General features: G+C 47.3%; 1 protein-coding gene across 2 annotated transcripts in view; it reads right to left on the minus strand.

The window, feature by feature from the left end:
- LOC129827960 (potassium channel subfamily T member 2-like) overlaps positions 1–24,536 on the minus strand; it is an 85,113-nt gene that overhangs the window by 5,237 nt on the left and 55,340 nt on the right. For both annotated transcript variants that reach the window (XM_055889286.1, XM_055889278.1), the window contains 10 exons: positions 16,624–16,732; positions 16,317–16,373; positions 15,629–15,781; positions 15,147–15,403; positions 13,770–14,103; positions 13,513–13,618; positions 13,201–13,373; positions 7,910–7,981; positions 1,285–1,419; positions 1,018–1,129 (listed from right to left, as the gene is read on the minus strand). In XM_055889286.1, the coding sequence (XP_055745261.1) occupies positions 1,018–1,129; positions 1,285–1,419; positions 7,910–7,981; positions 13,201–13,373; positions 13,513–13,618; positions 13,770–14,103; positions 15,147–15,403; positions 15,629–15,781; positions 16,317–16,373; positions 16,624–16,732 (1,508 nt within the window). The remainder of the gene's footprint in view (positions 1–1,017; positions 1,130–1,284; positions 1,420–7,909; positions 7,982–13,200; positions 13,374–13,512; positions 13,619–13,769; positions 14,104–15,146; positions 15,404–15,628; positions 15,782–16,316; positions 16,374–16,623; positions 16,733–24,536) is intronic.

Here is a 24,536-nt window from a genome sequence, read left to right on the forward strand (position 1 = left end):
ATTTAAGTATGCTCTCTCTAATTCTCTCCTTCTCTCTTTCTTTCTCTCTCTCGGAGGACCTGAGCCCTAGGACCATACGTCAGGACTACCGGGCATGATGACTCCTTGCTGTCCCCAGTCCACCTGGCCTTGCTGCTGTTCCAGTTTCAACTGCTCTGCCTGCGGTTATGGAACCCCTACCTGTCCCAGACCTGCTGTTTTCAACTCTTAATGATCGGCTATGAAAAGCCAACTGACATTTATTCCTGATTATTATTTGACCATGCTTGTCATTTATGAACATTTTGAACATCTTGGCCATGTTCTGTTATAATCTCCACCCGGCACAGCCAGAAGAGGACTGGACACCCCTCATAGCCTGGTTCCTCTCTAGGTTTCTTCCTAGTTTCTGGCCTTTCTAGGGAGTTTTTCCTAGCCACCGTGCTTCTACACCTGCATTGGTTGCTGTTTGGGGTTTTAGGCTGGGTTTCTGTACAGCACTTCGAGATATTAGCTGATGTACGAAGGACTATATAAAATAAACTTGATTGATTTATTCTTTTGGAGCTTCTGTGAGTGTAATGTTTACTGTACATTTGTATTGTTTATTTCACTTTTGTTTCTTATCTACTTCACTTGCTTTGGCAATGTTAACATATGTTTCCCATGACAATAAAGCCCTTAAATTGAAATTTAATGAATTGAATTGACAGGGAGAGACAGAGACAGGAAGAGAGAGACAGGAAGAGAGAGAGAGTGAGGAAGAGAGAGAGAGTGAGGAAGAGAGAGAGAGACAGGAAGAGAGAGAGAGAGACAGGGAGAGAGAGAGAGAGACAAGGAGAGAGAGAGAGAGAGAGAGAGACAGGAAGAGAGAGAGACAGGAAGAGAGAGAGACAGGAAGAGAGAGAGACAGGGAAATGGAAAAGCATTACAGTAATGGAGTACCACTTCCTTTTGACATTCCCACATGACCCATCATTCGATGATCTGACTAGGATGGTCCGACTCACCACAGAGAGTACCATAATACAATGTTACCTTCTCCAGCTTGGAGAGAGCCAGGGAGTAGTGGTCTTTGACTTTGAACTGCATGAAGCGCATGTTGGCTGGGTGGGTGAGCTCAGTGATGATGCTGAGGGCTGGGAACAGTCTGGGAGGACAGAGGAAAGAGACACAATCAAATTCTTAGACATAGAGTGCTTCCTGAATGCAGATATCTATGAATGCACACAAACAACTGTTGGATTCTGCAGGATGGTATGGTGTGATGGGTGTGTAATGGTTGTGTATGGCTGAGCAGCCCACCTAAAGAGGGTCTGGACGTTGACTATGGTCTTAGCGTCGGCCATGTAGTCCTCCTCAGCGATCATGGAGCTCTCCTTGTCAACCACCACCATGGTGTCAGCAAACGTCACCCCACAACGCAGCAGACTGTCCAGGCTAGAAGGAGAAAGAGAGAGGGAGGGAGAAAGAGAGAGGGAGGGAGAAAGAGAGAGGGAGGGAGAAAGAGAGAGAAAGGGAGAAAGAGAGAGGAAGGGAGAAAGAGAGAGGGAGGGAGAAAGAGAGAGGGAGGGAGAAAGAGAGAGGAAGGGGGAAAGAGAGAGATGGGGAAAGAGAGAGGGAGGGAGAAAGAGAGAGGGAGGGAGAAAGAGAGAGGGAGAGAGAAAGAGAGAGGAAGGGAGAAAGAGAGAGGAAGGGAGAAAGAGAGAGGGAGGGAGAAAGAGAGAGGGAGGGAGAAAGAGAGAGGAAGGGGGAAAGAGAGAGGGAGGGAGAAATAGAGAGGGAGGGAGAAAGAGAGAGGAATGGGGAAAGAGAGAAAGGGGGAAAGAGAGGGAGGGAGAAAGAGAGAGGGAGGGAGAAAGAGAGAGGAAGGGGGAAAGAGAGAGGAAGGGGGAAAGAGAGAGGGAGGGAGAAAAAGAGAGGAAGGGGGAAAGAGAGAGGGAGGGAGAAAGAGAGAGGAAGGGGGAAAGAGAGAGGGAGGGAGAAATAGAGAGGGAGGGAGAAAGAGAGAGGAATGGGGAAAGAGAGAAAGGGGGAAAGAGAGGGAGGGAGAAAGAGAGAGGGAGGGAGAAAGAGAGAGGAAGGGAGAAAGAGAGAGGAAGGGAGAAGAGAGAGGGAGGGAGAAAGAGAGAGGGAGGGAGAAAGAGAGAGGGAGGGAGAAAGAGAGAGGGAGGGAGAAAGAGAGAGGAAGGGGGAAAGAGAGAGAGGGGGAAAGAGAGAGGGAGGGAGAAAGAGAGAGAGGGGGAAAGAGAGAGGGAGGGAGAAAGCGAGAGGGAGGGAGAAAGAGAGAGGGAGGGAGAAAGAGGGAGGAAGGGATATAGAGAGAGGGAGGGAGAAAGAGAGAGGAAGGGGGGAAGAGAGAGAGGGGGAAAGAGAGAGGGAGGGAGAAAGAGAGAGGGAGGGCGAAAGAGAGAGTGAGGGAGAAAGAGAGAGGGAGGGAGAAAGAGAGAGGAAGGTAGAAAGAGAGAGGAAGGGAGAAAGGAGGGGGAAAGAGAGAGGGAGGGAGAAAGAGAGAGGGAGGGAGAAAGAGAGAGGGAGGGAGAAAGAGAGAGGGAGGGCGAAAGAGAGAGTGAGGGAGAAAGAGAGAGGGAGGGAGAAAGAGAGAGGAAGGTAGAAAGAGAGAGGAAGGGAGAAAGAGAGAGGGAGGGAGAAAGAGAGAGAGAGGGGGAAAGAGAGAGGGAGGGAGAAAGAGAGAGGGAGGGAGAAAGAGAGAGGGAGGGAGAAAGAGAGAGGAAGGGGGAAAGAGAGAGGGAGGGAGAAATAGAGAGGGAGGGGGAAAGAGAGAGGGAGGGAGAAAGAGAGAGGAAGGGGGAAAGAGAGAGGGAGGGAGAAAGAGAGAGGGAGGGAGAAAGAGAGAGGGAGGGAGAAAGAGAGAGGGAGGGAGAAAGAGAGAGGGAGGGGGAAAGAGAGAGGGAGGGAGAAAGAGAGAGGAAGGGAGAAAGGAGGGGGAAAGAGAGAGGGAGGGAGAAAGAGAGAGGGACGGAGAAAGAGAGAGGGAGGGAGAAAGAGAGAGAGAGGGGGAAAGAGAGAGGGAGGGAGAAAGAGAGAGGGAGGGAGAAAGAGAGAGGGAGGGAGAAAGAGAGAGGAAGGGGGAAAGAGAGAGGGAGGGAGAAATAGAGAGGGAGGGGGAAAGAGAGAGGGAGGGAGAAAGAGAGAGGGAGGGAGAAAGAGAGAGGAAGGGGGAAAGAGAGAGGGAGGGAGAAAGAGAGAGGGAGGGAGAAAGAGAGAGGGAGGGAGAAAGAGAGAGGGAGGGGGAAAGAGAGAGGGAGGGAGAAAGAGAGAGGAAGGGAGAAAGGAGGGGGAAAGAGAGAGGGAGGGAGAAAGAGAGAGGGACGGAGAAAGAGAGAGGGAGGGAGAAAGAGAGAGGGAGGGGATAAGAGGGAGGGAGGGGGAAAGAGAGAGGGAGGGAGAAAGAGAGAGGGAGGGAGAAAGAGAGAGGGAGGGAGAAAGAGAGAGGGAGGGAGAAAGAGAGAGGGAGGGGGAAAGAGAGAGGGAGGGAGAGAGAGAGAGGAAGGGAGAAAGAGAGAGGAAGGGGGAAAGAGAGAGGGAGGGAGAAAGAGAGAGGAAGGGGGAAAGAGAGAGATGGGGAAAGAGAGAGGGAGGGAGAAAGAGAGAGGGAGGGAGAAAGAGAGAGGGAGGGAGAACGAGAGAGGAAGGGAGAAAGAGAGAGGAAGGGAGAAGAGAGAGAGAGGGAGAAAGAGAGAGGGAGGGAGAAAGAGAGAGGGAGGGAGAAAGAGAGAGGAAGGGGGAAAGAGAGAGATGGGGAAAGAGAGAGGGAGGGAGAAAGAGAGAGGGAGGGAGAAAGAGAGAGGGAGGGAGAACGAGAGAGGAAGGGGGAAAGAGAGAGATGGGGAAAGAGAGAGGGAGGGAGAAAGAGAGAGGGAGGGAGAAAGAGAGAGGGAGGGAGAACGAGAGAGGAAGGGAGAAAGAGAGAGGAAGGGAGAAGAGAGAGAGAGGGAGAAAGAGAGAGGGAGGGAGAAAGAGAGAGGGAGGGAGAAAGAGAGAGGGAGGGAGAAAGAGAGAGAAAGGGGGGAAAGAGAGAGAGGGGGAAAGAGAGAGGGAGGGAGAAAGAGAGAGAGGGGGAAAGAGAGAGGAAGGGGGAAAGAGAGAGAGGGGGAAAGAGAGAGGGAGGAGAAAGAGAGAGGGAGGGAGAAAGCGAGAGGGAGGGAGAAAGAGAGAGGGAGGGAGAAAGAGAGAGGAAGGGAGAAAGAGAGAGGGAGGGAGAAAGAGAGAGGAAGGGGGAAAGAGAGAGAGGGGGAAAGAGAGAGGGAGGGAGAAAGAGAGAGGGAGGGCGAAAGAGAGAGTGAGGGAGAAAGAGAGAGGGAAGGAAAAAGAGAGAGGAAGGGGGAAAGAGAGAGGGAGGGAGAAAGAGAGAGGGAGGGAGAAAGAGAGAGGGAGGGAGAAAGAGGGAGGAAGGGGGAAAGAGAGAGAAGGAGGGAGAAAGAGAGAGGGAGGGAGAAAGAGAGAGGAAGGGGGAAAGAGAGAGATGGGGAAAGAGAGAGGGAGGGAGAAAGAGAGAGATGGAGGGAGAAAGAGAGAGGGAGGGAGAAAGAGAGAGGAAGGGGGAAAGAGAGAGAGGGGGAAAGAGAGAGGGAGGGAGAAAGAGAGAGGAAGGGGGAAAGAGAGAGAGGGGGAAAGAGAGAGGGAGGGAGAAAGAGAGAGATGGAGGGAGAAAGAGAGAGGGAGGGAGAAAGAGGGAGGAAGGGGGAAAGAGAGAGAGGGGGAAAGAGAGAGGGAGGGAGAAAGAGAGAGGAAGGGGGAAAGAGAGAGGAAGGGGGAAAGAGAGAGGAAGGGGGAAAGAGAGAGGAAGGGGGAAAGAGAGAGGAAGGGGGAAAGAGAGAGAGGGGGAAAGAGAGAGGGAGGGAGAAAGAGAGAGGAAGGGGGAAAGAGAGAGATGGGGAAAGAGAGAGGGAGGGAGAAAGAGAGAGGGAGGGAGAAAGAGAGAGGGAGGGAGAACGAGAGAGGAAGGGAGAAAGAGAGAGGAAGGGAGAAGAGAGAGAGAGGGAGAAAGAGAGAGGGAGGGAGAAAGAGAGAGGGAGGGAGAAAGAGAGAGGGAGGGAGAAAGAGAGAGGAAGGGGGAAAGAGAGAGGAAGGGGGAAAGAGAGAGAGGGGGAAAGAGAGAGGAAGGGGGAAAGAGAGAGGAAGGGGGAAAGAGAGAGGAAGGGGGAAAGAGAGAGGAAGGGGGAAAGAGAGAGAGGGAGAAAGAGAGAGGGAGGGAGAAAGAGAGAGAGGGGGAAAGAGAGAGGAAGGGGGAAAGAGAGAGAGGGGGAAAGAGAGAGGAAGGGGGAAAGAGAGAGAGGGAGAAAGAGAGAGGAAGGGGGAAAGAGAGAGAGGGAGAAAGAGAGAGGAAGGGGGAAAGAGAGAGGAAGGGGGAAAGAGAGAGGAAGGGGGAAAGAGAGAGGAAGGGGGAAAGAGAGAGAGGGGGAAAGAGAGAGGAAGGGGGAAAGAGAGAGAGGGGGAAAGAGAGAGGAAGGGGGAAAGAGAGAGGAAGGGGGAAAGAGAGAGAGGGAGAAAGAGAGAGGAAGGGGGAAAGAGAGAGAGGGAGAAAGAGAGAGAGGGGGAAAGAGAGTGGAAGGGGGAAAGAGAGAGAGGGGGAAAGAGAGAGGAAGGGGGAAAGAGAGAGAGGGAGAAAGAGAGAGAGGGGGAAAGAGAGAGGGAGGGGGAAAGAGAGATGGAGGGAGAAAGAGAGAGGGACGGAGAAAGAGAGAGGGAGGGAGAAAGAGAGAGGGAGGGGGAAAGAGAGAGGGAGGGAGAAAGAGAGAGGGAGGGAGAAAGAGAGAGGGAGGGAGAAAGAGAGAGGGAGGGAGAAAGAGAGAGAGGGGGAAAGAGAGAGGAAGGGGGAAAGAGAGAGAGGGGGAAAGAGAGAGGGAGGAGAAAGAGAGAGGGAGGGAGAAAGAGAGAGAGGGGGAAAGAGAGAGGGAGGGAGAAAGAGAGAGGGAGGGCGAAAGAGAGAGTGAGGGAGAAAGAGAGAGGGAGGGAGAAAGAGAGAGGAAGGGGGAAAGAGAGAGAGGGGGAAAGAGAGAGGGAGGGAGAAAGAGAGAGGGAGGGCGAAAGAGAGAGTGAGGGAGAAAGAGAGAGGGAAGGAAGGAAAAAGAGAGAGGAAGGTAGAAAGAGAGAGGAAGGGAGAAAGAGAGAGGGAGGGAGAAAGAGAGAGGGAGGGAGAAAGAGGGAGGAAGGGGGAAAGAGAGAGAGGGAGAAAGAGAGAGGGAGGGAGAAAGAGAGAGGGAGGGAGAAAGAGAGAGGAAGGGGGAAAGAGAGAGGGAGGGAGAAATAGAGAGGGAGGGGGAAAGAGAGATGGAGGGAGAAAGAGAGAGGGACGGAGAAAGAGAGAGGGAGGGAGAAAGAGAGAGGGAGGGGGAAAGAGAGAGGGAGGGAGAAAGAGAGAGGGAGGGAGAAAGAGAGAGGGAGGGAGAAAGAGAGAGGGAGGGAGAAAGAGAGAGGGAGGGGGAAAGAGAGAGGGAGGGAGAAAGAGAGAGGAAGGGAGAAAGAGAGAGGAAGGGGGAAAGAGAGAGGGAGGTAGAAAGAGAGAGGGAGGGGGAAAGAGAGAGGGAGGGGGAAAGAGAGAGGGAGGGGGGAAGAGAGAGTGAGGGGGACAGAGAGAGGGAGGGAGAAAGAGAGAGGGAGGGGAAAGAGAGAGGGAGTGGGAAAGAGAGAGGGAGGGGGAAAGAGAGAGGGAGGGAGAAAGAGAGAGGGAGGGGGAAAGAGAGAGGGAAGGAGAAATAGAGAGGGAGGGAGAAAGAGAGAGGGAGGGGAAAGAGAGAGGGAGGGAGAAAGAGAGAGGGAGGGAGAAAGAGAGAGGGAGGGGAAAGAGAGAAGGAGGGGGAAAGAGAGAGGGAGGGGGAAAGAGAGAAGGAGGGAGAAAGAGAGAGGGAGGGGGAAAGAGAGAGGGAAGGAGAAAGAGAGAGGGAGGGAGAAAGAGAGAGGGAGGGAGAAAGAGAGAGGGAGGGGAAAGAGAGAGGGAGGGAGAAAGAGAGAGGAAGGGAGAAAGAGAGAGGGAGGGGGAAAGAGAGAGGGAGGGAGAAATAGAGAGGGAGGGGGAAAGAGAGAGGGAGGGGGAAAGAGAGAGGGAGGGGGGAAGAGAGAGTGAGGGGGACAGAGAGAGGGAGGAGGAAAGAGAGAGGGAGGGGAAAGAGAGAGGGAGGGGGAAAGAGAGAGGGAGGGGGAAAGAGAGAGGGAGGGAGAAAGAGAGAGGGAGGGGGAAAGAGAAAGGGAAGGAGAAAGAGAAAGGGAGGAGAAAGAGAGAGGGAGGGAGAAAGAGAGAGGGAGGGGGACATAGAGAGGGAGGGAGAAAGAGAGAGGGAGGGGAAAGAGAGAGGGAGGGGGAAAGAGAGAGGGAGGGGGAAAGAGAGAGGGAGGGAGAAAGATAGAGGGAGGGGGAAAGAGAGAGGGAAGGAGAAAGAGAGAGGGAGGGAGAAAGAGAGAGGGAGGGGAAAGAGAGAGGGAGGGGAAAGAGAGAGGGAGGGAGAAAGAGAGAGGGAGGGGGACATAGAGAGGGAGGGGGAAAGAGAGAGGGAGGGGGAAAGAGAGAGGGAGGGGGAAAGAGAGAGGGAGGGAGAAAGAGAGAGGGAGGGGGAAAGAGAGAGGGAAGGAGAACGAGAGAGGGAGGGAGAAAGAGAAAGGGAGGGAGAAAGAGAGAGGGAGGGGGAAAGAGAGAGGGAGGGGGAAAGAGAGAGGGGCTTGGGACTATAGGACTAATGTCTTGAGACAGAAAGATTGGAACAGAACTGACACTGTCCATATACAGAGAAATAGCAGTGAGCAGAGAGCAGGAATGACTAACTGATATGATGTACAGTACAGAACAAAGTCAATCCATATACAGCTTCGGGGGGTGTAGCTGCTACAGTATGAATTAGCAGTGGAGGAAAACAAGTAGAGTAGGAGTGAAAAGCAGATGATGCCACCAGGGTACCGAGGAGGATTCTCTTACTTGTCAATGGAGCCCACTGTGTAGAACACCATGGGGAACCAGCAGATAGCCTCCAGGAAGTCTGGCTCGGGTCTGAATCAATCACAACACATATGGATTACCGGGAGACCCATACAGCACAAACGTATACCTACCACAATAAATAAACAGGCTCCCTGCAGTGGTAGAGATAGAGAAGTAGCATGAGTCCAAGATCTGTTTGTGTTGTCTTGCCAACTCCTGTAACTCTCATTATCTCTTATTATTGTCATGCGTCAATCACCATAGGAGTTGGCAAGACAGCACAAACAGATCTGGGAACCAGGCTACTAGAGAACCCCCAATCAAATCAAATCAAATGTTATTTGTCACATTCACCGAATACAACAGGGACCTAGACTTGGACCTAGACTTGGCGTCCCGGTACCGCTTGCCGTGCGGTAGCAGAGAGAACAGTCTATGACTTGGGTGGCTGGACCTTACAGTGAAATGATGACTTACAAGCCAATTAACCAACAATGCAGTTTGAAGAAAAATAACTGTTAGAAAGTATTTACTAAATAAACTGAAGTACAAAATAATAAAAGAGTAACAATAAAATAACAGTAACAAGGCTGTTTACAGGGGGTACCGGTACAGAGTCAATGTGTGGGGACACAGGTTAGTCAAGGAAATTGAGATAATTAGTACATGTAGGTAGGAGTAAAGTGACTGTGTATAGATAATACATTGTGAGTAGCAGCAGTGTAAAAACAAAGGGAGGTGGGAGGGCGGTGTCAATGGAAATAGTCCGGGTGGCCATTTGATGAATTGTTCAGCAGTCTTATGGTTTGGGGGTAGAAGCTGCTGTTAAGTAACCTTTTGGACCTAAACTTGGCGCTCCGGTACCGCTTGCCGTGCTGTAGCAGAGAGAACAGTCTATGACCTGTGTCGCTGGAGTCTTTGGCAATTTTTAGGGCCTTCCTCTGACACCGCCTGGTATAGAGGTCCTGGATGGCAGGAAGCTTGGCCCCATTGATGTACCGGGCTGTACGCACTACCCTCTGTAGTGCCTCACGGTCAGAGGCCGAGCAGTTGCCGACAACGAGGAGACAGCCAATAGGGAGGAGGTCAGAAACATGGCAGTGTGGTGACAGGACAACAACCTCTACCTCAACGTGAGCAAGACAAATGAGCTGTACTACAGTGGACTACAGGAAAAGGAGGGCCAAACACGCCCCCATTCACATCGACGGGGCTGTAGTGGAACGGGTCGAGCGTTTCAAGTTCCTTGGTGTCCACATCACCAACAAACTATCATGGTCCAAACACACCAAGACAGTCGTGAAGAGGGCACGACAACACCTATTCCCTCTCAGGAGACTGAAAAGTCTTGGCATGGGTCCTCAGATCCTCAAAAAGTTCTAAAGCTGCACCATCGAAAGCATCCTGACTGGTTGCATCACTGCCTGGTATGGCAACTGCTCGGCCTCCGACCGCAAGGCACTACAGAGGGTAGTGCATACGGCCCAGTACATCACTGGGGCCAAGCTTCCTGCCATCCAGTACCTATATACTAGGTGGTGTCAGAGGAAGGCCCAAAAAATTGTCAAAGACTCCAACCACACAAGTCACAGATTCTATTATCTATGTATAGTCGCTTCACCCCTACCTACATGTACAAATTACCTCGACTAACCTGTACCCCCGCACATTGACTCGGTACCGGTACCCCCTGTATATAGCCTCATTATTGTTATTTTATTGTGTTACTTTTTATTAAATGTTTGAATTTAGTTTATTTAGTAACTATTTTCTTAACTCTATTTCTTGAACTGCATTGTTGGCTAAGGGCTTGTAAGTAAGCATTCACCTGTGACAAATAAAATGTGATTTGATTTTTGATTTTGATTTGAAATATAAAGTCCTGGCTGCTGTGTGCAGAGAACTGTGGGATAGCAAAGCGCTACACGGCCATGACTTTTTATTGGCCTTTTATTGGATTCCACTTTAATATGCCCACATTGGGGTTTTGCACAAGGAAAAACCACAGTAATATTTCATATTATGTGCACAGTGCACTGCAGAGTGCCCATAAACTCTTGAAACACAGACATTTTCATACAGTATATTCTGTTAATGGAACTCTTAAAATGAGACCATCCCTTCTTCCCTGACAGTGTGTTTAAAGAGGGTTTCTCTATGCTCCACCTGCAGTGTGGTTACACCATAGAGATTTACAGTGTTCCATATCTATGTAATTCTATGCTCCACCTGCAGTGTGGTTACACCATAGAGATTTACAATGTTCCATATCTATGTAATTCTATAGTTTCCTGCAGTGTGGTTGCACCATAGAGATTTACAATGTTCCATATCTATGTAATTCTATAGTTTCCTGCAGTGTGGTTGCACCATAGAGATTTACAATGTTCCATATCTATGTAATTCTACAGTTTCCTGCAGTGTGGTTGCACCATAGAGATTTACAATGTTCCATATCTATGTAATTCTACAGTTTCCTGCAGTGTGGTTGCACCATAGAGATTTACAATGTTCCATATCTATGTAATTCTATAGTTTCCTGCAGTGTGGTTGCACCATAGAGATTTACAGTGTTCTATATCTATGTAATTCTATGGTTTCCTGCAGTGTGGTTACACCATAGAGATTTAGTGTTCTATATCTATGTAATTCTATGGTTTCCTGCAGTGTGGTTACACCATAGAGATTTACAATGTTCCATATCTATGTAATTCTATAGTTTCCTGCAGTGTGGTTGCACCATAGAGATTTACAATGTTCCATATCTATGTAATTCTATAGTTTCCTGCAGTGTGGTTACACCATAGAGATTTACAATGTTCCATATCTATGTAATTCTATAGTTTCCTGCAGTGTGGTTGCACCATAGAGATTTACAATGTTCCATATCTATGTAATTCTATAGTTTCCTGCAGTGTGGTTGCACCATAGAGATTTACAATGTTCCATATCTATGTAATTCTACAGTTTCCTGCAGTGTGGTTGCACCATAGAGATTTACAATGTTCCATATCTATGTAATTCTACAGTTTCCTGCAGTGTGGTTGCACCATAGAGATTTACAATGTTCCATATCTATGTAATTCTATAGTTTCCTGCAGTGTGGTTGCACCATAGAGATTTACAATGTTCCATATCTATGTAATTCTATGGTTTCCTGCAGTGTGGTTACACCATAGAGATTTACAGTGTTCTATATCTATGTAATTCTATGGTTTCCTGCAGTGTGGTTACACCATAGAGATTTAGTGTTCTATATCTATGTAATTCTATGGTTTCCTGCAGTGTGGTTACACCATAGAGATTTACAATGTTCCATATCTATGTAATTCTATAGTTTCCTGCAGTGTGGTTACACCATAGAGATTTACAATGTTCCATATCTATGTAATTCTATAGTTTCCTGCAGTGTGGTTGCACCATAGAGATTTACAATGTTCCATATCTATGTAATTCTATAGTTTCCTGCAGTGTGGTTGCACCATAGAGATTTACAATGTTCCATATCTATGTAATTCTATAGTTTCCTGCAGTGTGGTTGCACCATAGAGATTTACAATGTTCCATATCTATGTAATTCTATAGTTTCCTGCAGTGTGGTTACACCATAGATATTTACAGTGTTCTATATCTATGTAATTCTATGGTTTCCTGCAGTGTGGTTGCACCATAGAGATTTACAGTGTTCTATATCTATGTAATTCTATGGTTTCCTGCAGTGTGGTTGCACCATAGAGATTTACAATGTTCCATATCTATGTAATTCTATGGTTTCCTGCAGTGTGGTTACACCATAGAGATTTACAGTGTTCTATATCTATGTAATTCTATGGTTTCCTGCAGTGTGGTTGCACCATAGAGATTTACAATGTTCCATATCTATGTAATTCTACAGTTTCCTGCAGTGTGGTTGCACCATAGAGATTTACAATGTTCCATATCTATGTAATTCTATAGTTTCCTGCAGTGTGGTTACACCATAGAGATTTACAGTGTTCTATATCTATGTAATTCTATGGTTTCCTGCAGTGTGGTTGCACCATAGAGATTTACAGTGTTCTATATCTATGTAATTCTATGGTTTCCTGCAGTGTGGTTACACCATAGAGATTTACAGTGTTCCATATCTATGTAATTCTATGGTTTCCTGCAGTGTGGTTACACCATAGATATTTACAGTGTTCTATATCTATGTAATTCTATGGTTTCCTGCAGTGTGGTTGCACCATAGAGATTTACAGTGTTCTATATCTATGTAATTCTATGGTTTCCTGCAGTGTGGTTGCACCATATAGATTTACAATGTTCTATATCTATGTAATTCTATGGTTTCCTGCAGTGTGGTTGCACCATAGAGATGTACAATGTTCCATATCTATGTAATTCTATGGTTTCCTGCAGTGTGGTTGCACCATAGAGATTTACAGTGTTCTATATCTATGTAATTCTATGGTTTCCTGCAGTGTGGTTGCACCATAGAGATTTACAGTGTTCTATATCTATGTAATTCTATGGTTTCCTGCAGTGTGGTTGCACCATAGAGATTTACAATGTTCTATATCTATGTAATTCTATGGTTTCCTGCAGTGTGGTTGCACCATAGAGATTTACAATGTTCCATATCTATGTAATTCTATGGTTTCCTGCAGTGTGGTTACACCATAGAGATTTACAATGTTCCATATCTATGTAATTCTATAGTTTCCTGCAGTGTGGTTACACCATAGAGATTTACAATGTTCCATATCTATGTAATTCTATGGTTTCCTGCAGTGTGGTTACACCATAGAGATTTACAGTGTTCTATATCTATGTAATTCTATGGTTTCCTGCAGTGTAGTTACACCATAGAGATTTACAATGTTCCATATCTATGTAATTCTATAGTTTCCTGCAGTGTGGTTGCACCATAGAGATTTACAGTGTTCTATATCTATGTAATTCTATGGTTTCCTGCAGTGTGGTTACACCATAGAGATTTACAGTGTTCTGTATCTATGTAATTCTATGGTTTCCTGCAGTGTGGTTACACCATAGAGATTTACAGTGTTCTATATCTATGTAATTCTATGGTTTCCTGCAGTGTGGTTACACCATAGAGATTTACAATGTTCCATATCTATGTAATTCTACAGTTTCCTGCAGTGTGGTTACACCATAGAGATTTACAGTGTTCTATATCTATGTAATTCTATGGTTTCCTGCAGTGTAGTTACACCATAGAGATTTACAGTGTTCTATATCTATGTAATTCTATGGTTTCCTGCAGTGCGTCTGTTTCCGCTCACATGTTCTCCAGTAGCAGGACGATGGGGTTGAGCTCTTTCTTGGGGCGGTAGTAAGCCCTCAGGGGCGCGATAAAGTTGTACAGGCCGTTTCCTGCACTCTCCGCCGACACGATGATCAGCTTGTTCTTAAAGCCGTAGGACCGAGCGTCCTCCAACGGGATGTGGTGGCAGGCCTGTAGGAGGGAGACAGGAACGACACAGGAAATACATTGGATTACATGAAGGTCATCATCATCATCGAAGAGAGGTCAGGTAGGGAGGTAGGATGGTTCTAGTTGAGGTTAAGTAAGGCAGAAGTAGTCTGATTCCCACCTTGTCCAGGCGCAGGCAGCAGAAGGGCATCTTTTCCTGCAGCAGGTGACACAAGGCAGGGGAACTGCCAATGTACGGGGAGTTCAGCGGGTACCCCTTCACCCACCTGCCACACACACACGCGCGCACACGCACACATACACAAAGACAGACAGAAACACACAAACACATTTACACCTGGGTCTGAGGACACAACATGGCAGGACTCAAACTAATTCAAACACACATTAGACCTCAGGCAACTCCTAAACACTTACTCGCAGCGTCCACCCCACCACTGGCCATTCTCGTCTCCGTCCCCCTCATCCTTCCCCTCGTCCCCGCCCTCGTCCTCTGATTGGTCACCCAGCGGGTCGAAGGTTGCTGAGTTGACCCCGTCCACCAGCTCCAGGACAGGGGCGATGCTGTGGCGTCTCTCCTCGGCAGAGTCTGCTGTGGCTGGAAGGGCCAGGGTGTTAGCGCCCCCCAACCCCCCCTCTGTCCGGCTGGCCCTGCCACCTCCACCTCCCCCACTGCCCATGGTCATGCCCCCTGGGCCCTGGCCCTCTGGGCTGCTGTCACTGGAGTCCTGCAGGTCAATGGCCACCGTGCCTACGGGGGACAGAGGACACATACAATCACTCATGCAATCTATGACCAGTCCACACCCTTAGTAGAAAACAGTTATAGCACTGTCCTGTCCATACCAGCACAGGCTAAAGGAAAAATGTGCCCTAGAACAAACACAGATGCAGATGCCAACATAGCACACATGGCAAGCACAGATCGAGAATCAGTACAATTTGGCTTTGTGAGAGTACCAATGTGCTGTGACTGGGAGTACCATTGTTCTCTCACAAAGCCAAATAGTACTGATTGTGGATCTGTGCTTGCCCTGTGTGCTATGTTTGCATCCGTGTCTGTGATTGTTCTGGGGCACATTTTCACATTCAAACTTTGAGAACCAGAAGTCCCAGAGTTCTCCACCAGAGGGTGTGGTTGTAAAACGTCTCTAAAACAAAAGGAAACCTACATGCCAGATACATTTCACTCAGTTGGCAGATGCTCTTATCACCAGAGACTTACATTCAGATACTGTTTTATTCCTCATACAACTGTTAGGCTTCTTACATCTGCCTATTGTGGTTCAACATGGAAAACATGTCCTAATCTGTGCCATGTACATTGTAAAACATGTCCTAATCTGTGCTGTGTACATTGTAAAACATGTCCTAATCTGTGCTGTGTACATTGTAAAACATGTCCTAATCTGTGCCATGTACATTGTAAAACATGTCCTAATCTGTGCTGTGTACATTGTAAAACATGTCCTAATCTGTGCCATGTACATTGTAAAACATGTCCTAATCTGTGCCATGTACATTGTAAAACATGTCCTAATCTGTGCTGTGTACATTGTAAAACATGTCCTAATCTGTGCCATGTACATTGTAAAACATGTCCTAATCTGTGCCATGTACATTGTAAAACATGTCCCAATCTGTGCCATGTACATTGTAAAACATGTCCTAATCTGTGCCATGTACATGGATCAGGAAAGACACAATTGTATAATAAGAAACATTATGCTAAGTGCACATGGACAAAGGATCTGAATGTAACTGTGTCACTGTGAGTCAGTGAGACTGACTGACCCATGCTGGCGATGATGCTGTGGACAGGCAGTCTGGTGAGTCCATGGTAGATGGTCTGGGGCCCCACCCCCCTGTCACTGCCCTTGGGCCCCCCCCGCGTGGGCTCTCTGTGGCCCCTGACGAAAGCTGAGTTCTCCTCCTTGGAAATGTTGATGTAGAAGCAGGTGTCTGAGCCGCCCATGATGTGGCCGGGACCTGGGTTCAGCAGGATGTTGGCATTTTCCAGCCTCCGCACTCCGATCAGACACACACCATACCTGACCGAGGAGGAGAGGATCAGATACAGGAAGTGTGTTTGTTTGTGGTTAATAGCATCTGCTAATGACTAAAATGTCAAATGTGTGTGGTGTGTGTGGTTAATAGCATCTGCTAAATGACTAAAATGTGAAATGTGTGTGGTGTGTGGGTGTGTGGTTAAGAGTGTCTGCTAAATGACTAAAATGTCAAATGTAAACTTTGTGTATGTCTGCTTATTGACTCACTTCTTGTGTGCGTGGAAGGAGGCGAAGGTGAAACTCTTCCCCTGGTACTCCCCAAAGAACTTGCTCTCCTCCAGACAAATGTGATGCACCTCATTGGCTGAGCAGCGGCGGTAGGTGCGCTGCCACTGGTCAGCTGAGCATGCGCCGCCCTCCCTGAGACACGATCAGGGAATGGATTGGTCATTAGGGGACAGAGTTGACCTTTTAAACAGTGTTGCACGCAGCTTCCCTTTCAGCATCAACCACACATCAAAGACACTTCCCCTCAAGGCTGCAGTGTTAACACTTTACAACTGTGTCAGAAACCAATCAATAACTCAATCAGCACAGAGACACACACAGGGACACAGACACTATCAGAGCAATACAGCTGCCAAGATAGACGCTGCTGAACGCTACACATTGAGAGAGCTTCACACATGGGTTGTGTTCACTTTGTCAGCCTTTAGAAAGGATGAGTTGAGAGACAGGAGGTGAGAAAGGAAGGGTGCGGGGCGGAGAGTGTGGCTGTGGGTGGCAGTGATGTGAGAAGGACTGCATTACAGAAACAACTGTCGTCTGTAAATAATAAATGGACAGTTTCATGTGGACAGCATGCCTGGCCGAGTTAATGTCACCGCACATCAGGGATACGGAAGGAGGGGGAGGGAGTTGTCGGTGGTTTAGGAGGACAGTGACACACACTGACCTGTTGAGGGGCTGGAAGGTTCCTGCACGTTGCCTGAAGGCCTCTGGGGGTGCTGTTCTGAAAGTAGAGGGGTGGAGGGGGCAGCAGATAGAGGATCATGACTGGTCTGGGTTTAAGAGGATTATGACTGGTCTGGGTTTACTTTAGGTCAGTAGTCTATCTACCATGATTAATCTGCTGTGTACAGCTCAATGTACACAGCATCTGTTAGGCAAAAGGACATACTTCACTGCCTCTGTCTGATACCACCAACACCCATTGGAAAAAGAGTGTGTGTGTGTGTGGGGGTTTGTGTGTGTGCACTCACTGTCCTCTAGAGGAGTGGATCAACAGGGTGATGAGGGTGGAGGTAGCAGGACACACACAGTTCAGGGCCAGCATGGCATACTTAAACTCCTCTTCACACACCACATGATCTGCAGACAAAGGCAGCAGGGGAGACAAACCAGTAACACTCAGTATACTGTAATCAAATCAAATTCTACTTTATTAGTCACATGTGCCAAACACAACAAGTGTAGATCTTAACGTGAAATGCTTACTTACAAGCCCTTAACCAAGAGCGCAGTTCAAGAAAGAGTTAAGAAAATATTTACCAACTAAACTAAAGTAAAAAATAACAAAAAGGAATACAATAAAATAACAACAACGAGGCTATACACAGGGTGTACCGGTACCGAGTCTACACTAAAGTTTTGGGTCACTTAGAAATGTCCTTATGAAAGAAAAGTACATTTTTGTCCATTAAAATAGCATCAATTGATCAGAAATACACTGTAGACATTGTTCATGTTGTAAATGACTTTTGTAGTTGGAAACGTCTAATGTTTTATGGAATATCTACGTAGGCGTACAGAGGCCCATTATCAGCAACCATCACTCCTGTGTTCCAATGGCATGTAGTGTTAGCTAATCCAAGTTTATCATTTTAAAAGGCTAATTGATCATTAGAAAACCCTTTTGCAATTATGTTAGCACAGCTGAAAACTGTTGTTCTGATTAAAGAAGCAACAAAACTGGCCTTCTTTAGCCTAGTTGAGTATCTGGAGCATCAGCGTTTGTGGGTTCGATTACAGGCTCAAAATGGCCAGAAACAAACTTTCTTCTGAAACTCATCAGTCTATTCTTGTTCTGAGAAATGAAGGCTATTCCATGCGAGAAATTGAAACTGAAGATCTCATACAACGCTGTGTACTACTCCCTTCACAGAACAGTGCAAACTTGCTCTAACCAGAATATAAAGAGGAGTGTGAGGCCCCGGTGCACAACTGAGCAAGAGGACAAGTACATTAGAGTGTCTAGTTTGAGAAACAGATGCCTCACAAGTCCTCAACTGGCAGCTTCATAAAACAGTACCTGCAAAACACCAGTCTCAACGTCAACAGTGAAGAGGCGACTCCGGAATGTTGGCCTTCTAGGCAGAGTTGCAAAGAAAAAGCCATATCTCTGTCCAGCGTCTGTGTCATTTTGCCCATCTTAATCTTTTCGTTTTATTGGCCAGTCTGAGATATGGCTTTGTCCTGGTAATCCGTCTGGCCCTGCGGCTTTGTGAATGTTGACCTGTTTAAAGGTCTTGCTCACATCGGCTACGAGAGCGTTATCACACAGTCATCCAGAACAGCTGGTGCTCTCGTGCATGCTTCAGTGTTGCTTGCCTCGAAGCGAGCATAAAAGGCATTTAGCTCGTCTGGTAGGCTCACGCCACTGGGCAGCTTGTGTCTCGGTTTCCCTTTGCAGTCCGTAATAGTTTTCAAGCCCTGTCACATTCGACGAGCGTCAAAGCCGGTGTAGTAGGATTCAATCTTAATCCTGTATTGACGCTTTGCTTGTTTGATGGTTCGTCTGAGGGCATACCGGGATTTGTTATAAGCGTCCAGATTAGTGTCCCACTCCTTGAAAGCGGCAGCTCTAGTCTTTAGCTCGATGCGGATGTTGCCTGTAATCCATGGCTTCTGGTTGGGATATGTACGTATGGTCACTGTGGGGATGACGTCGTTGGTGCATTTATTGATGAACCCGATGACTGAGGTGGTATACTCCTCAATGCCATTGGATGAATCCCGGAACATATTCTTGTCTGTGCTAGCAAAACAGTCCTGTAGCGTAGCATCTGCATCATCTGACCACTTGTGGCATCTAGAATGTGTGTGTATGGATTTTTGTCAGCCCCTAAAGCCACCGTATTAGTGCAGGTGCATCCCAAAGGCTGTGGTAATTGATATCTCAGTCAGAGGCTGAGATGAGATCTGGCCTGCTAGCTAAGTGTAAACGCTGTGGTTTATGCAGAACACTAATTAAATCTGATGGAATTAAAACCTCTTCATTAATCTCAACATAATTTACCCAGATGCTCCCTCCCTCCATCAAGTAGGCTGCATCAGGTGAATTTACACTATGATTTAATCTATTATTAACTCAATGGCACTTACTTGACAACACAACAGGATGCAATTAGCAGAGATAAATAAATATACATTCGTCAAATAGACAGTCAACTCCCTGTCATGTCAGATTATTTTCTCTTCTCCTCCTTAGGGCATTGTCTCTTTTTATCCCTTCAGTTTATATTCTGGGTTGTTTTTACCCCTTCAGTTTATATTCTGGGTTGTTTTTACCCCTTCAGTTTACATTCTGGGTTGTTTTTACCCCTTCAGTTTACATTCTGGGTTGTTTTTATCCCTTCAGTTTATATTCTGGGATGTTTTTACCCCTTCAGTTTATATTCTGGGTTGTTTTTACCCCTTCAGTTTATATTCTGGGTTGTTTTTACCCCTTCAGTTTATATTCTGGGTTGTTTTTACCCCTTCAGTTTATATACTGGGTTGTTTTTACCACTTCAGTTTATATTCTGGGTTGTTTTTACCACTTCAGTTTATATTCTGGGTTGTTTTTATCACTTCAGTTTATATTCTGGGTTGTTTTAACCCATTCAATTTATATTCTGGGTTGTTTTTTCCCCTTCAGTTTATATTCTGGGTTGTTTTTTCCCCTTCAGTTTATATTCCGGGTTGTTTTTACCCCTTCAGTTTTTATTCTGGGTTGATTTTACCCCTTCAGTTTATATTCTGGGTTGATTTTACCCCTTCAGTTTATATTCTGGGTTGATTTTACCCCTTCAGTTTACATTCTGGGTTGTTTTTATATCTTCAGTTTACATTCTGGGTTGTTTTTACCCCTTCAGTTTATATTCTGAGTTGTTTTTACCCCTTCAGTTTATATTATGGGTTGTTTTTACCCCTTCAGTATATATTCTGGGTTGTTTTTTCCCCTTCAGTTTATATTCTGGGTTGTTTTTTCCCCTTCAGTTTATATTCTGGGTTGTTTTTACCCCTTCAGTTTATATTCTGGGTTGATTTTACCCCTTCAGTTTACATTCTGGGTTGTTCTAACCCATTCAATTTATATTCTGGGATGTTTTTTCCCCTTCAGTTTACATTCTGGGTTGTTTTTACCACTTCAGTTTATATTCTGGGTTGTTTTTACCCCTTCAGTTTATATTCTGGGATGTTTTTACCCCTTCAGTTTATATTCTGGGTTGTTTTTACCCCTTCAGTTTATATTCTGGGTTGTTTTTACCCCTTCAGTTTATATTCTGGGTTGTTTTTACCCCTTCAGTTTATATTCTGGGTTGTTTTTACCCCTTCAGTTTATATTCTGGGTTGTTTTTACCCCTTCAGTTTATATTCTGGGTTGTTTTTACCCCTTCAGTTTATATTCTGGGTTGTTTTTACCCCTTCAGTTTATATTCTGGGTTGTTTTTATATCTTCAGTTTATATTCTGGGTTGTTTTTACCCCTTCAGTTTACATTCTGGGTTGTTTTTACCCCTTCAGTTTATATTCTGGGTTGTTTTTATATCTTCAGTTTATATTCTGGGTTGTTTTTACCCCTTCAGTTTATATTCTGGGATGTTTTTACCCCTTCAGTTTACATTCTGGGTTGTTTTTACCACTTCAGTTTATATTCTGGGTTGTTTTTACCCCTTCAGTTTACATTCTGGGTTGTTTTTACCCCTTCAGTTTACATTCTGGGTTGTTTTTACCCCTTCAGTTTATATTCTGGGTTGTTTTTGTATTTCTTTGCTATATATTTTATTTTGGGGTTAAGGGGACCTGGCAACACCCATGCAGTGCAGTGTCTTATTAAAGGACCTTTCACACTCTCACACACTTAGCAAAGGCCTGGGAAGGAGGGAGAAAGTGGAACCAGCCTGAACAAACATAGATAACACCCATCACTCCACCTTCACTGCTCCTGCCTTGTCTGTTTCTCTTGTTTTTCTGCTACCTCTTTCATCTCTTTGTGACAAAAAAACAATATAGAGTTATGACCAATAAAATGAGTCTCAGAGAGCAGTCATTTTCCCTGCTGTGTAATTCTTGATTACATTATATGCTGTAATCAGTGGACAAATATTATTAGGGGTCAGTGTTTGGTACAAATGAGATCTTGGCCTTAAATGCCCAGATGTGCTTTGCATATTGATTGTCGACAGAAACGTTGGTAGCTAGAATTGTCCAGCCCCGCCTGTGCCTCAGGAGTAGGTTAGTAGCTAGTAAACACATAAAAGCAATGAGACACAGATCGTTTCTGTCTAGCAGCTTTACTTCCATTAGACTCACCAACAGAGAGGAAAATGTTGTTGATGATGATAATATTTGTATAAATTACAGACATAGTGGGATAGAAAGACTGTTTGGATCATAATATGTACCCAAATGAAAAAATAAATAGTATTCACTGTAGTGTTTTTTCAGACTTTACTGTTGTCACATTCTGGCCATAGTTCCTTTTTTATGTCTTTATTTTAGTTTGGTCAGGGTGTGAGTTGGGGTGGGCATTCTATGTTGTTTTTCTATGTGTTGTTCTGTATGTTATATTTCTATGTGTTTGGCCTAGTATGGTTCTCAATCAGAGGCAGGTGTCAGTCGTTGTCTCTGATTGGGAGCCATATTTAGGTAGCCTGTTTTCTATTGTGTTTTGTGGGTGATTGTTTCCTGTGTTAGTGTTTGCACCATACGGGACTGTTTCGGTACTTTGTTTGTACTTTTGTTATTTTGTTCAGTGTTCTGTTGATTTATTAAATATCTTATTATGGACACTTACCACGCTGCACATTAGTCCGATCCTTGCTACTCCTCCTCAGACGAAGAGGAAATCCGTTACAGAATCACCCACCAACCAAGGACCAAGCAGCGTGGTAAACAGGAGCAGAGGATTCTGGACTCATGGACATGGGAGGAGATACTAGACGGTAAGGGACCCTGGGCACAGGCTGGGGAATATCGCTGCCCCAAAGAAGAACTGGAGGCAGCGAAAGCTGAGCGGCGGCGATATGAGGAGGCAGCACGGCAGCGCGACAGGCACGAGAGGCAGCCCCATTTTTGGGGGGGGGGGGGGGGGGGGGGGGCACACGGGGAGTGTGGCAAAGTCAGGTTGGAGACCTGAGCCCACTCCTCGTGCTTATCGTAAGCAGCGCGTTACTGGTCAGGCACCGTGTTATGCGGTTAAGCGCACGGTGTCGCCAGTACGCGTTCATAGCCCGGAGCGCTATCGGCCAGCAAGTGTCATGCGAAAGTGGGCATCCAGCCAGGGCATGTTGTGCCGGCTCAACGTGTCTGGTCTCCGGTACGCCGTTTCGGCCCAGGGTATCCTGCGCCGGCTCTACGTGGTGTGTCTCCGGGGCGCTGGGAGGGTGCAGTGCGTCCTATGCCTGCGCTCCGCTCGTGCCGGGCGAATGTGGGCATTGAGCCTATGGGAGAGGTGCGAGTGGTATGCACCAGATCTCCAGTGCTCACTCACAGCCCGGTTCAACCTGTGCCTGCACTCTGGAGGGTCTGGGCTAAAATGGACATCCAGCCTGGAGGAGTGGTGCCAAGGCTGCGCACCATTTAAGTCATTTACATTTACATTTAAGTCATTTAGCAGATGCTCTTATCCAGAGCGACTTACAAGAGCACCAGAGCTCCAGTGCTCCCCCACAGCCCGGTCCATCCGGTGCCTCCTCTAAGCACCAGGCCTCCTGTAGGTCTCCCCAGCCTGGTGGGTCCTGTGGCAGCCCCACGCACCAGGCTGCCTCTCCGTCTCCTCCCTCCAGGTTCTCTCTCCAGGCCAGAGCCGCCCGCCAGTCCGGAGCTGCCAGAGCCGCCCGCCAGTCCGGAGCTGCAAGAGCCGCCCGCCAGTCCGGAGCTGCCAGAGCCGCAGCCCCTCAGTCCAGAGGCGCCCCTCAGTCCAAAAGCGCCCCTCAGTCCAGAGGCGCCCCTCAGTCCAGAGGCGCCCCTCAGTCCAGAAGCGCCCCTCAGTCCAGAGGCGCCCCTCAGTCCAGAAGCGCCCCTCAGTCCAGAGGCGCCCCTCAGTCCAGAGGCGCCCCTCAGTCCAGAGGCGCCCCTCAGTCCAGAAGCGCCCCTCAGTCCAGAGGCGCCCCTCAGTCCAGAGGCGCCCCTCAGCCCAGAGGCGCCCCTCAGTCCAGAGGCGCCCCTCAGTCCAGAGGCGCCCCTCAGTCCAGAGGCGCCCCTCAGTCCAGAAGCGCCCCTCAGTCCAGAAGCGCCCCTCAGTCCAGAAGCGCCCCTCAGTCCAGAGGCGCCCCTCAGTCCAGAGACGCCCCTCAGTCCAGAGGCGCCCCTCAGTCCAGAGGCGCCCCTCAGTCCAGAAGCGCCCCTCAGTCCAGAGGCGCCCCTCAGTCAAGTGGTGCCCTCTACTAGGGTCTCCAATCCGGGGTTGGTGGCGAGGGTCGCCGCTCCTAAGGTGACACAAAGGGGGCCGAGACTATGGTTGAGATTGCCTGCAATGACAACAAGCTCAGTCCGATGATGCTGTGACACACCGCCCCAGACCATGACGGACCCTCCACCTGCAAATCAATCCCACTCCAGAGTACAGGCCTCGGTGTAATGCTCATTGCTTCGACGATAAACGCGAATCCGACCATCACCCCTGGTGAGACAAACCGCGACTCGTCAGTGAAGAGCACTTTTTGCCAGTCCTGTCTGGTCCAGCGATGGTGGGTTTGTGCCCATAGGCGATGTTGTTGCTGAGTGTCTGGTGAGGACCTGCCTTACAACAGGCCTACAAGCCCTCAGTCCAGCCTCTCAGCCTATTGTGGACAGTTTGAGCACTGATGGAGGGATTGTGCGTTGCTGGTGTAACTCGGGAGGTTGTTGTTGCCATCCTGTACCTGTCCCGCAGGTGTGATGTTCGGATGTACCGATCCTGTGCAGGTGTTGTTACACGTGGTCTGCCACTGCGAGGACGATCAGCTGTCCGTACTGTCTCCCTGTAGTGCAGTCTTAGGCGTCTCACAGTACGGACATTGCAATTTATTGCCCTGGCCACATCTGCAGTCCTCATTCACACAGATGAGCAGGGACCCTGGGCATCTTTCTTTTGGTGTTTTTCAGAGTCAGTAGAAAGGCCTCTTTAGTGTAATAAGTTTTCATAACTGTGACCTTAATTGCCTAACGTCCGTAAGCTGTTAGTGTCTTAACGACCGATCCACAGGTGCATGTTCATTTATTGTTTATGGTTCATTGAACACGCATGGGAAACAGTGTTTTAACCCTTTACAATGAAGATCTGTGAAGTTATTTTGATTTTTACGAATTATCTTTGAAAGACAGGGTCCTGAAAAAGGGATATTTCTTTTTTTGCTGAGTTTAGTTCACCTGACACGAGACTGAATGAATCCAAACTTTACACTGTTGATTTTATGTGCATTTTACGTTAACTATACTTTTCACAGCATTTGTCAATAACGAAATCGAAAAATACTCTGGATACATTCAGTAACATGTTAAGAATATTTCTGGAAAATGTGGGGTAGGTGCAACATAACACAAAAATATGACAAGGGTTTGAGTGAGAGGACTAGCTGTTGTCTTCAAGTGGCCACACACCCCACCAGTGTGGGCACAGTTCCTAAGTCATTTCAATGCACTCAAAGAGTCTTCAACTATAAGGTGTTTTTTTTAGCTCTCCTGGCATTGCCGTGGAGGAAATAGAGAACATCGGAACACAGCGCTGCATCCCTGCTTTTACACAATTACTGTTGTTGTTTACGCAACCAAAAACGCTCCATTATAAATCGCAATCTGGGTCAGGTGGGCATGATTTGAAAGCTTGTTCTATTACCAACATGACTAGCTAAATGATAAAATACAATCGATACAGTGTTAGGCTTTCACAATGCAATTCAGAAAAGCAGGTCGTACGGTGTGCATAGAAT

This window comes from Salvelinus fontinalis, chromosome 2 (genome assembly GCF_029448725.1).
Source record: "Salvelinus fontinalis isolate EN_2023a chromosome 2, ASM2944872v1, whole genome shotgun sequence".
Classification (NCBI taxonomy): Eukaryota; Metazoa; Chordata; class Actinopteri; order Salmoniformes; family Salmonidae; genus Salvelinus; species Salvelinus fontinalis.